This window comes from Condylostylus longicornis, unplaced genomic scaffold (genome assembly GCF_029603195.1).
Source record: "Condylostylus longicornis isolate FDR11 unplaced genomic scaffold, ASM2960319v2 ptg000038l, whole genome shotgun sequence".
NCBI lineage: Eukaryota > Metazoa > Arthropoda > Insecta > Diptera > Dolichopodidae > Condylostylus > Condylostylus longicornis.
The window spans coordinates 7,062,595-7,077,212 of NW_026578007.1; the positions used below are offsets into that span (position 1 = coordinate 7,062,595).

General features: G+C 22.7%; 1 protein-coding gene across 4 annotated transcripts in view; it reads right to left on the reverse strand.

Moving 5' to 3' along the window:
* Positions 1-14,618, reverse strand: part of LOC129609301 (glutamate-gated chloride channel) — a 92,141-nt gene that overhangs the window by 41,870 nt on the left and 35,653 nt on the right. For all 4 annotated transcript variants that reach the window (XM_055521248.1, XM_055521246.1, XM_055521247.1 and 1 more), the window contains exon 2: positions 9,518-10,258. In XM_055521248.1, coding sequence (XP_055377223.1) covers positions 9,518-10,242 — 725 coding nt within the window. In that variant the 5' untranslated portion in view covers positions 10,243-10,258. The remainder of the gene's footprint in view (positions 1-9,517; positions 10,259-14,618) is intronic.

A 14,618-nucleotide genomic window follows, 5' to 3' on the forward strand; every position in this document is an offset into this window, starting at 1 on the left:
TAGAAAGGGAAAAAATATTATATAGAATAAATACATATAAATGATTGGATTAAGTTAAATTAACTATTGATAAATCACGGCGTTAATGTTTCTGTTCATGTCATTTTTTAAAACTAAACGAAACGATATTTTCTGCGTTCTTTTTACAGGAATGGCACTTTGAATGTATTGTATAACACTACAGATTATAATATTCGTATTTCCAACTTCAACAGCCTATACAAAGAAGTATTTGAAAATTTCAATTACGAAAGTTTATTACGGCAGATATTTTCATATTTTTATATGGAATACGTGAAATTTTATATTTATAGTTTAATTTTTCCTACTGCATATCGAAGTTCCTATGTATTTAAAAAAAAGCGTTCAACTTACAGACTAGTTACTCCTAGTAAAATTGAAGTAACGTAGTTCAGGGTCCTACTATTCTGCAAAAGGAATCCTCAAATTTTGTTGACTCTCACATTTTGATCAAAATTAATGCTATTAAATATTGGGTGTAGTGTAAATATTTCAATCGTAAATTTTATAACGAAACTTGATTATCGTTGTTTATATTATTTTGTTGAAGTTCGTTCTATATTATTTTAAAATTTATAGGTCAAACCGGTTTCTAAAGTATCACTTTTCCCTTATAATTCTATATCAAAAACAAAAATTAAAGAAACGTTAACATAATCATAAAAAATAAAGAAACGTTAACCACGGTTTTGGAGTTTGCAGAACCGTCGTATTTGGAGGAGTTTGCAGTTTCAGAAATATAAGTTGTCGGAGAACTTGTGAAGGGATGGAGGTGGAAAAAATTTTCTTCTAACAAAATAAATAATTTAATATAATAGACTTTTAAAACTAAACCTCTAGAAGGAAAATGCTATCAAAAATTTGAAATAAACGCCGATATTTACGTATGAAAATTTTTGGTACTTGTTTTGTAAGCTGGAATACAAATTATGTATTCCAGCATAAATTACTGTTCTAAATCTAGTAAATCCAGGATTATTTTTATAAGCAATATAATTCAAATAATTTAAATTTTTAAGGCTATTTCTGTTATTTTACTGAATTTACCCGAATTTTTATTAGTTTTGCAGTTTTTCGATTTTTGTGTTGCGAAAAATTTAAGTGAAACCAGTGAATATGCGCGTTGGAATTCTTTGTTTCTTAAATAAACCGTACGTAGCAAAAATATTTTGAAAATATTATATTTAATATTATTTTTTATTTAATATTTAGGTTTATGCTTACGCTATAATTTATTTCTAGCAACGTGTATATATTGTATTAAAATTAGTTATAAAATAAAATTATTTTATTTGAACAGTATACACACAAATACGCATATAAAATAAATTTTCTTTAGTACTCCTACAAATTCTATATTGAGTTTAGTATTTACTCATGTATATAAAAATCTTTACAAAACGCAAAATTTCTCTTCATATAAATTATAAATTTTATATTAACGATACTCGTGTCAGTGCATTATTTGGTATTAGTTAAAATATTGTTATTTATTTTCATATTTTCTACTTCTTTACGTTCCTTGAATATTATTTGTGTGGTTGTTAGTTCTTGTTATTGTACTCGCCATTATTTATTTTTTAATATAGTACTTTAAAGAAATTTTCTAATAATTCATTCATATATATATAGTCATGTACTTTATTTGTATAAACTGTTGAGTATTATAGGGTGCTACATGTATGGGCACAACAGGATACCTATATGCTATTGTACATACTATAGATGAAAAAGCAGTAGGTATTAAATTTTTTAAGGAAGTTATTAATATTAATTTTTAAGAAAAAATTATGTTGCAGTTTTGTTTGCTTATGGCTAAGTAATATAGTTTTAACATTCCAGAAACATTAAATCTTTATAACACGTTACATATTCTTATTCGTACTTATGTATAGTACCTATGCATAAGTACAAATATGTATAGTAACAGATATAGAACCTACATGTATAGTAACAGATGCCCTATGTTTTTAGAATACTTTATCATAAGGAAATATATAATTGCAAAACGAATTTTCTACATCGTTTTAAAAAATTACATTTTGTATTTTTAATGTTTTCACTCACAAAAAATTTATTATTATGCATGCATGGCTGTACAAGAGTAAGAATTTAACTGAGATTTTTTTAAGTTTCAAATTATTTCAAGCTAATTATGGAAAATAGGGAGAAAATGTTGTTATCAATTTTATTCAGTTCTTTTGCCCGTGCATAGGAAGGTGCAATTTCATATGGGTTTACAAATTTTTTTACATGTGAAATTTTATGAGAATTTCATTTCTCTTTCTATATTGCATAATATTCATATGTTGAAAAAAATATTTTTTTACTATCTTTTCGAAGGGATACCATGTTATCTTAAAATATTAAAGAGGCGATTTTGGTGCAACTACTAGTATCAACATATTCTTTTCTTTTTGTAAATAAAAATATAATTATAGCAAAACAACCGCGAAAATTAACTATTGTTTTGATAAATTTTTTATCTATTACTGTCGATATCATTTTTCCATATAGATTTTCGAATTCAAATTTTTCAAAATTCCAATTATTGCCTATTTATTTCCATGATATTATAAAATTACAAAAGCAGGCAAGTTGCTTTTTGTAAAATGTTTTTGAGAAATTTAAATTGTTTAGGAAAAATATCTTAATTTTTAAAACCATTGGTTTTAGTGGATTGGTTTGATCTTATAATAAGAGATTTCTTCAATATCCGATATGAAATTTTTCTTCCCTTTCAAACTGTAGTTAAAATAGATGAAGGTTGAAAATTCAGCTGGTTGCATCAAAGTATCTATATAAATTTTTGTATATTTTGCGTTTGAAAATTATTGCCAATTTTTATAATAGCTTTAAGTTCTTGCAATACTGGTTTTGTACTCTTATTCTATGTATGTATAAATGCAAAACATACTTTAAGTATATAGAAAGGTTGAAATTATTCGAAGGCGATGTAAAGTAGAAAAAAACGTGAGAAAGAATAATACTTCTCTATATCTATAAACTCACACAATTTTAGAAAAGAAAGTGAAATTTATTTACATTTTTTAAAATATGTGCTTAGAAGCATTAATTTTATTATATACCTCAGTATATATATGTGTGTGTGTGCATATAAATACATATAGGTATATGTGAAAAATTAAAAAAAAACAATAACAATTTCGAATAAAGCTTCAGATTGTTTTTTATTATTTATATAGCAAAGTTCTACATACATATTATAAACTATATCTTTAATATGTATGTATATAAAATATTTTAGTATAAGACTATGTACATATAATATGTATGTATATAAATAAAATATAGGACATAAATATAAAGTGAGATTTTTTTTTTTGGTATATTTTATATGACCTCCTTGGTTGGATACGTTTTTCATTTTTTATTGTCTGTAAACATTTTTAAGTGTCTCGATTTTTTTATATTTTATTTCTTTTTTTTTTTTTTCATTTTTGCTTTTTGAATCATACATATATGTAAATTCTTATTCTATAAATATATTTATAGCAACACACATATGACACATCATTTATAATAATGCTATTTTAACCAATCTAGTACTACAATTTACTAGTAGCAAGAGAATTAAGAAAGATAAAATACAACAAAGTCTTACTGTACACAGAAATATGAACATGTATATGTATGTGTATTTATTTATAGAAAAAAAATATTTCACATGATCTTCTTATTTCATCTTCTAGGACTTTTCTTATATATTTTTTTATTTGTGTTTATATGTATATTTTAAATTTTATGAATTAACGCTTAAGAACATAAAAAGTAGTTTATCACTTTTGTAAAGAATACTATAAAAAAAATATTATGATTCTATTTTTAAATATCTAGAGAGAATAGGTTATTAAGAACAAAATATGCAAATATTTACAGCTTCAAAGTGCACTCTAAAAGAAAATTTTATATTCCATCATACATATACATACATATGAAAAGATTATATTACATTTCAACATTTCATATATTAAAAATTAAAAGGAATAAATGTGGAATTCAAAAGAAGAACATTATAATAATAAAAATTAAAAAAATATATACATACATATATATTTTTGTAATATTATTGATTTCTATATGACTCTTGAAAAAGCATTGAAATCAGTCTTATTGATTCTTTGAAAATTTTGTGTAACCAAAAAGAAAAATTCGAAGGAAAATTCCGGTTTACAAATTCTCTTATCGAAATTTCCCTCCGGAAATAGTTTGCGTATGCACAAATTTTATAAATACGTTTGCGTATTTTATAAAATTTGTAAATATTTTTAAAATTTGTGCATTATAAATACGCCAAAGATTCTGGATATAAATCAAAATGCGTCCCAAACTGATTTAAAAATTGCGGAAGATCAAAATAATGTTTGAATAACAAAACGGTTGCATATTCTGAAAGATGATCTTCTTCATTGGAGTGTTCTTAAGTCAAAAATCACGAAAGTGGCGTATGGATTGAAATCGCAATCAGGTGACAAATAGTTAGAGACAATGTGAATAATAAAAATTACCAAATTTTCCATTCAAATTAATTCAGAATATTTAAAATACTTCCAATTCGTGCTAATGATAAAGTAAAATGTTTATTTTTACTATAAAATTTATTAATGATTTCATGATATAACCAATTACAGTTTCCTGCATGAAAACTTGTATTTGTAATTAAGTAATAATTAAATTTCATATTTCTTCATTCGAACTAAAATGCTTAAATTCTTTACTAAATGTTGTCTATATCACGTACACTCATACAGGAAGTAATAATAACAGTCATGAAAGTTTGTATGTCACAGAAGGTAACCGGGTTTAATTCATCATATGAGAGATTAAATATTGTTGGAGTGTTTTTTTTTATTCCGCGAAGAGAATGCATAAATACAGGTTAATTCTTTTTATAGGTATCTTCTACCTCAAACATCGAAAAGAAAAGAACGGTGTGCAAAATATGGGGTAAAAAGAATAGGAATTGAGCCTAAATGCAATATAATTCAATGAGGTTTTCCTATAACTATCAAGGTCTTTTTCTTAGCATATTGCATATCACATATTTATATGTCGTTGAAAACATATATAATATGTATTGTAAATAAAATTTAACCTCATTTCTTTAAATCTGCTTATGTTGAATTTACATTTAACTTTGTTTTTTTTTCTTATACCTGTCATTTTCATTTTAATATAAAGGATCCCATTTTTATATAAAAAATTTTCACTTTTTTACGTGCCATTCTTCTTAAAAAAACTTGTTTCTTGTTCTATTTTTTTTTTTCTAATTTTTTACGAGTAAAAATTTTAAATTCTATGGTAATATACTCTGTATACATGAATTTTTTAAGTCATTTTGTGGGCGATCCTAATTTTTCATTTAATGGGATGACATTATAAATATTTCTTTTCCAAGTCTTTAAGCCAAATTTAGAGTTAAGTTAAAAATAGATATTTTTTTTTGTTAAATTATCCTTGTTCTAGTTGTAACGCCTTCAGCATATATTTTTATGTTTTATATGAAAAATTTTTCTGTTATAAAATCAAATTTTCTGCTATAAAGTGTGACATATTTGAATAAATCTTTACATTTTTGTTTTTATTCAAATATTATTAGGATAATAAAGGTGCAGTGAATTTTGATAAGAACTTTGTAGTTTTGCTTCAGTGCAGAAATTGGAGTAGTTATTTTTGTTGTTATTTTAAAATTAGTGCTATAGAGCAATATTCTTTCAAGATGAAATTAATCAATTATGAATCGCTAGCTTTTTTGCTTTTGTAAATACTACGGAAGAGGTGTATTTAAATTTTGATTCATTTAATTTTTAATCATTTTGATTAAAAATTATTGTTAATGCTGTTATTTTTATTGAGAACGAAATTTATTAAATGAACGTGTGGAATTTTTTTAAAAATTATTTAACAATTCGAAATTATTTGTATAACAGGTTTGACACCAAAATTTTCATTTTGTGTAAATCTTGGAGTGATGTTTTAAATTGATGGGTTTAATTTTAAGAATTTTAATAATATTAAAATTATTTTGAGAAGAATATTTAAAAATTCAAATAATTTTGCATAAAATAGAATTATTAAGAAGCATCGCGTATTAAGTCATTTATTTATCAAAATATTATACAATTTTTGAATTAATCACTATATTTTTAAAATGCCTATAGGATGTATAACGAAATTTATTCATATTTCATACCTTATACGAGTATTACAAAATATACCTTCAAAAATATAAAAAATATTTAAATTTAAATAAATTCAAGTAATTTGTCATCGAAAATCTTAATAATTCAATGTTGATCTTATAATGTAGTCAGTATTACAATATTTTTCCAACATATTTTTCCTTTAAAATACACAAAATATTTATTTAGATGTTCAATTTAATTTATGAAAAAAACAAAAACAAAAGAAGATATTAAAATTATAACCTCAGGTATTTGTATAGAAGGTGGAAAATGCAAATTAGATTACAAAATATTTTTGAAATATTTTTTTTAGTTTTCTTGTAAAAAAAATAAAAAGTTCTTTAAAGAGTTCGAAAGTAATCTAAAAGTTTTCCATTAAAATTGAGAAAAACAAAATATATTACAAGTATACATCCATAATATGTTAAAACATACATAATATATATAATATTCCGTGCTAAATTGAAAATGTAAAAAGTTGTAATAAGGTGAAAGAGAAAACATATGCGTATTGACTAAGGGAAAGAAATCATGAATTTGAAAATATAATCACATGAAAACAAAGGTTTTTTTTCTTGCTTGTGAATTTCAAATTTGTTCTTGAATTAAAGAAAAAATGGAAAATTTATTATTAAAGAATTGAAAAGAGTGAAAAAATTCTTTGAAATTTAAAATCTTTTTTAAATATTTTTGATTTTATTCTAAATAACACATTATTTTAAAAGGTTTTCGAATGTATTTTACAAATTTGTTTTACAGAAATTCTGTAATTCGGGAGTGAATGTGTTATTTACAACTTAGTTCAACTGACTTGGAAGCAAAATTAAAATTTTTCTTTCAATATTCTTTTCAAATATTGCGCATCGGAAATATTTGTTTAAAATTTTTTTTCAAATGTTCAATTAATTATACCTTTTCGTTTAACCCTTGTTTAGCCAAAATTTTAAATTTGTTAAATTAAAGAAGTAATTTCCCTTATTTGTTTCTATAGATGGTTCCATATCGTAATATAAAAAACGTAAAATCTTACAGGACTCAGGCTGACATGCAAATTTTACTTGGTTGTAGTGTAAATTAGTACTTGATTTTAGAACCGTTTCGCGTGTATTTAACCAACTAAACAAATAAGCAATCAAACAGTTGCAAAACTAAAAATTGTATGTCTATCTAAGCCCCAATAGAAGCAAGTCAAGTTTGTACTCCTGATGTATACAACAATTTCCACCGAAAATAACGTCCCAATTCCAAACTATTCTCCCCTACTCCTGAGTAGTTCGGTTTGTTATATTGTTTGTTTTTTAAAATTAATGCAAATACTAAATTAAATGGCGAACTACTTTCGATTTTATGGCTAAAAGTAAAGAAAAATGTTGAGAGAAATGAGCATAAGAAAAATTAATCAAAAAATTCGAAAAAAAAAAAATTTCATTTTATTTTTGGTTTCTTTGAAAAATATATTGAAAATACCCTTCTCTTTTCACTTATATTGTATTAAGTATTTTAATCATATCCTTAGAATATATTTTGACAATTTTTCATATAAATGTTCAACTACAAAAATAGGTAAGGTAAAAGAGCTCTTAGAAGGGTAACTAGAGAAAAAGGTTTTATGAAAAGAAATTTTTTTTGTAATGAAAGTAAATACATAGTTGTTTAAATTGTAATGTTTACGTCGTCTCATTTAATTTTGTTAATTATTTACTGCTTTTGATATCTTTATTATAGTTTTGCTTATATTTGTTTTATAAAACATCAATCATATACTTCAGGGATCGGTATTATTTAGTTAAAATTAACAAACTTAGACGGTAAGCATGTCGAAATGTAACTAATGACAAAAATGTGTGCTAACAGAAATATAGCGTGAAACCTATTTAATGTCAAATTGTGCTGAAATGCACAAAAAAAAGATACCAGTAATACAAAACAAATGTTTGCGGATGGCATTAAATTTGCCATATATTTCTAAAATTGAAGTTTTGCACCACATAGCTGCTTTACCAACCGTTGATCAATTTATTTCTAAATTAACGATGTCCTTTTATAATAATTTAAGAAATTCTTCCAACAGAATAATATCAGGTTTAGGCAAAAATATATATAATAATAACTCATTTCGTATTAAACATAAGTTGCCAAAACCGGATAACATAATTTGTGAATGATGTACTTAGTATTTCTAATTAAAAAAAATTTACAAATAGAAGCTTAAATTTAATAATAATTTAGATTATAAGTTAGTTGTAAGATTTAGTATGTAAGTTTAGTATAAAAGTTTACAATACATTTCATATATTAGGTTTTTTTAAAATTTTCCTATACCAACATGTTAAATTTAAGAATTAAAAAATTATTAATCCAAAATTTTGTAACAAAACTATATATGATTTATTAGATAAAAGCTGACATGGCTAAAACTAAGCAAAAATTAATAATGTAAAAGTTTCTATAATGTAGATCAAAACAAGTGAAAATAAAGTTTTATTTAAATTTAAACCTATTTAATTGCGTAAATTTAGTCCCACCTTATTAGCGAACACTAAAGTTAATTTAGCAAGTGTAGCATTCGCATATTCTTACTGTGATACTCATTTTCCGAACTTAAATGAATTATCAAACAATATTCAAGAACAAAAGGCCCAACGAATTTTATATTAATGAAAGCTAAACTATTTTCCTTAATATTTAATATACATATATGTACGTATTTTTATATTTAATAATATATGTGTATTAAATACATTATGTATGTATGTTACTGTGGTTGTATTTTCCATTTTCTGTCGAATTTTTTGTGAAATTGTGAAATTTTGTTTAATAAATTTTTTTTTCTATATTTATTTTTAGTAAAGCGCTATATAAATCATATTTGAATGTGGGGTCCAGATAAAAAAATTTATTTTGAAAATGGGCAGCCGTCCGAAAATGATTGCCGACCCCGATTATGCTTGATTTTTCATTTTTCAAAATTTTTACATTTCAGGACCATGATTCAAGAAATTTCTGTTTGATTTAAATTATTAAGTTTAAAAGGATCAAATAAATATTTATGGGTATTTGTTTATTTTAAATAAATTACATGTAAAATATGTATTGAAATCATTTTTAAATATAGTTTTGGAGAGTTACAATAGATGAACTTATAATTTAAAAATGATAAAATTTCATACACGTAAATGATCTTCATTAAATTCTTAAGATACTTTTATTCAAATTACGTAAAATGTTTTTAAGAATAATATATGTTTCTTATTTAGATTATACAAAAAAGAAAAAAAATTTAAACTTACATTGGATTAATATCAGTTGAGGCGGCTAAAGCTGATGTCGTTAAATAACAAAGTGCTAAAATAACGCTCGACGCTGTGTATAAACTTAATGAATAGCGATAAATCGTACCGTTATGATTATTATTATTATTAGTATTATTAATATTATTAGTTAAATTTATATTATTTTTATCATTAATTTTTTTATCATTATTCACATTAATATTCTTTTTTTCATTATATAAATTTTTATTATTATTTTTATTAATATTAATATTTTTACTTATTTTATTGCTATTTTCATTATCATTATTTTTATTATTATTTATATTTTTATCATAATATCTACATGATAATAAGTTTTTGATATTTTCTAAATTAATTAATCTTAATGCTAAATTATTTCCAGCCTCCATATATTCCTGAGCAGTTTTATTCCAATATTCACGAAATATATAATATTGAGATTGTACATCTCTTTCTATTTGATTATTATATAATAATTTTGTTTTATTATTATTATTGTTATTTATATTTATATTATTGTTATTATTATAATTATTAATATTTTGGCAATTTTTATTATTTTGATTATTAATTGAATTAATAATATTAAATAAAAATGATGATGGAAAATTTTTTAAAAATGTTAAAGAATTTTTTTTCTTTCTCTTAACAATATTATCATTACATTCAAATTTTGTTGCTGTTTTTGTTGTTGTTAATGTGTCAAATATGGACCGCATATTATTTTAAAAACATCTGTAAATAAAAAAAAAACAAATAATTACATAATTAATATATTTATTAAATTATTGTAATTTTATAGGAAGTTGAAATAATATAAATTGATTTGCGATAATATTAATCATTTTCTTAACATTAAATTAATTTTTAGCACTTTTGCAAAAAAAAATCTGAAGAAAGTGCTTATTAGTTTAACTCTGTCGGTTTGTCTGATGGCATGTTTACAAAACTTAAAAACTTTGAAGTTAGAAATTTCATATATAAATAGATCTTTACTTGGCACTTATTTGCGTAGAAGAAAATTTTTATTTATCCTCCCGCCCTATGAAAGTTATAGACCTCCATTTTTTAATAACACATTGTAGCGTAATCCATTCCCGTAAGCATTTTTCAAATTTTGCATTTACCATTCTCTAAAATTCGTTTATTGCAAAAGTTTTGATATTGTTTTTCTTCTAGACCGCAGGTTGTGGGAGCCTGTCCTTAAGTAGCAACTTTATTATAAAAATTTTTTCTTAATTCACGCAAATTAACCCTTAAATTTGAGCATTATATTAACGCCTTTTTCAATTTTTTTTTGCCACATCCGAAATATATGCAATTTTTGAAATTTTTTTCTATATAAATGAAAGAAGTTTTAATACTTACAACTTTGTTATATTAAATTTTAATTTTAGTATAAATTTCATTTGCTTTTTTACACTTTATATTACAATGAAATATGTCAACATAAGTGTTTTATATGAAATAAAGAGCAAAATAAATATTCAGAAATTTTTTTTGAAATTATTTAAAATTTAGAACCAAAATGTCACAAATACAATAAATTTGTGAATAATTTTTGATTTTGAAACTCTACTTTTTGATTTTCTTCGTATATTCAATCAAATTTCTCTTATACTCTTCTAATTTCCCATTATTTTTAAAGTACTCCGAATAATCTTTTTTAGAACTTTTAAATATAGATATTCTGTTAATTTTTCTTACATAATCGCAATAATATAATTTCTTCGATTATAATATTAAGAATGACCTAGATTTTAATTGAAATTAAAAATTTTTTTTTTGGGGTAACACACAAATTACACTAAGCACTCTTGTTCATTAAAAATTAAAGTTTTCTGTATAATTATTATTAAAATTTTTTTTTGTGAAAAAGTTTTATCGGATGTATGAGCACATCTCAAGATTTGAGAACATCATTATAAAAAGCATTACGGAAACAAATTCAAATAAAAAAATATTATGTAAAATAATTTTAATAAAAATAAAACTTTAATTTGGCAATTATTCTACTCATTTTAATTTTCCAAATCATTAATTTGTTTTTTATTTTAATTTTTTGTTGGTTATTAAAATAATAAAAATAATTTATTTAAAATTATTTAAACTTTGTTGTGTACTTAGAATATTTTTTTTTCTCTTTATTATTTTTTCATTTTGAATGGTTAATTTTTTAAATAAAAATAATTATTTTCTAAAATAAAACTTTTTCCAATTACAAAAAAAAAGTTTGTTTTGTTTTTTTTTTCATTTGCTTTTTTGTAAAATTATTATTATTCAATCCTTTCATCTTTTGATTTCATTTTAAAGGAGTGTAAAAATTCCCACAAAATGTTAATTTCATATTTTGAATCTCTATATTTGCTTTTAATCCTTAGAAAATTTTCTCAAGTAGAAAATAAAACAAGCACTTTAAAGAGAATTTTTTTTAGCATAGTTAAATAATTATCGTGATTTTTTATAAAAAAAAACAAATTAGTTAATTGCTTTTGAATATTAAGAAAAAAACACTATACCAATTATATACATACATTATATAAAGCATACAATAATTGTATATGATGTATAACTACAAAAATGGCAAAATGGCAAATGGCGTACTATAAAATGTAATAAAAGCAATAGCAATATGACCAAAAATATGACCAGAAAATTGAAATGCCATTTTGAATTGTGGTGCTTTAAAAGAGAAACACACAAATAGAAAATGCAGAGACTAAAGAGAGGCAACAATTTCTGTTTGTTGCATAATGTGTATTGTCTTAAATATTATTTTCAGTCACATTCTACTTTATGGACTACTAAAAAAATAGAACAGATATTTTATTTATTTTTAACATTAAACGAATAAATAATAATTTGTACTCCTTTTTATTTAATTTTTGTATGAAAAATTAATTTAACAAATTTAAAACCTAAAATAAGATTCACTCAGTATAATTTTCATATTATTCGGTAAATTTTTTTAAAGCTCTTGCCAGAACCTCGTAATTCGTTTATATGTGAGGTATTCATTTCAGTAGGCTAATAGAAATAAGCCCTAAGAAATTTTTAATGTCTGGCTGTTTATGTTTTCAGATGAGCGTATCAACAACAATTGTAATATAGGCCGGAAACTTTCCGAACTTTTGAAATATTCCTGGTACTTGAAAATTAAATAAGCAAATATAAAAAATAATTGCACAAAAATATATCCCACTAATTATAATTTAATAGACGAAGAGAAGAATTGATACGATACTGTCACCAAATTACTATAAAGAGTAATTCATTATGTTTGCAAATTTGAGCTAAGTGGAGTACGTGCTTATACCATTTTTTATGAGTCTGCAATGTCATTATATAGTAATTTAGTAACCATTTGTAACAGTTCTGAATTTTTCTAATAAAAGATTATAATATGATTAAATTAAATAATATCTTTAAAAAAGTTGAAGTGGCTGTATGTAAATGTAATGTTCTTACTTCTATTAAATTTTAAAATTATCCTAAAAATAAAGGGTTTTTCCCTTGAAATGAAATTGTAAGAGCTTATAGAAGACAAAATAATTTTTATTAACGAAAACTGGCAACACTAACGGAAAACAATTGTTTTTATACGTTATACTGAACTAATAAACAGTATATTACTGTTCTCTTTTAACGCAATTTTTTTTTTATAATTAGAAGAAGAAAATAATAATGGTTATTAGCAAAATTAGTTAAATTCAATTTAAAGTCTATTCATGTTCTCAATAATATTATAGATAATTAGGTCAACATAATTAAGATTTTAATTAACTTGTTGTGAAAAACTTATTTTGTTGTTTCTTTTAATTTTATATTAAATTTTCGTCCTGTAACCCAACTCATAACCCAAAAAGGAGGTCACAAAAGGGAAAATGCCTCTTTTTTATAATTATTCACAATTAATATAAAATTAATATTTTCAATTTTAACAATTCATTTTATTTTTTATTTAATTTTTGTCTTCTTGTTACTCATATTTTATAATAAATTATTTTTTGAGCTCATAAATGATTCGACATTGTTATGCCTCTGGCTTTCACATTTGCAAATAAATTTACAATAATTTTATTTTTTAAGATATTTTTATAGTTTGTGATTGATGGAAAATGATAACAAGTTATTGGAATAAATTGTAATTTGTTTCAAAATAAATAATGATTTATAGTGGAAATTTTTTTTCAAAAATTTGGCACCCAGTCCAGAATAAAAGTATTACCCATTTTCGATTTTCTAACCAATGTTATATGTTTTTGTATACCTTTCTGAATCACCCTGTATATATGTATGTATGTAAATTTGAGTCAACCTTAAGTAGATTTATATATTGAAAAATAAGAAATAAAATTATAATCAATTTGTAATTATTCATTTGTGTTAGCTAATTTCTTGTTATTAAAGGCAGAAATGTATGTATTTGATATTCAAGAAAATTTAAAAAATTTTTTATGTTTGCTGCGATAATATTATTCTTAAGTACATAAGAAATATTAAAATTATTTTTTAATTCTTAAGTTAAGGTCAAGTTAAATTTGTTACATAATGATTGTCGAAGGAAAATTTTTATATTATGTTATTTTATTATTTGCAATTTATTAAAAAATTTTAAACTTTTTCAGTGACAAAATCAAAAAAATTGAAAAATTTTTTGTTCTTATAATGCACAATAGTGAAAAAAGTGAATGACATTTTATTAAATTCTCCTATTATTCAAAGCTTTTTAATTTCGTGGCAGACCGTCATATTTTTTTTGTGTTACAAAAAGAGTTGAAAAAATTGTGGTGTATTCAGGCTCTTCTATTAACTTTTTTTCTCGTATTTCTTTTGTGAAAAAAGAGGAAAAAAAAACTATTTTAAAAACTTAAATTAATTTTCTTTGCGGAAATTGCTCTTGAATTGTACAATTAATTTAGTTAAGTTTGAATAAAAAATTTTCCTGAAGTATTTTATAATTAAACAAAGTGTTTCAAAATAGAAGAATAAAAATATATAAAATTATTCTTAGTAAAAGTTTACGCTGTCGAATCTATTTTTAATTTTAAGAAATAGGATTAATAATTAAAGGTGTAGTAGAAATTTGATTTCA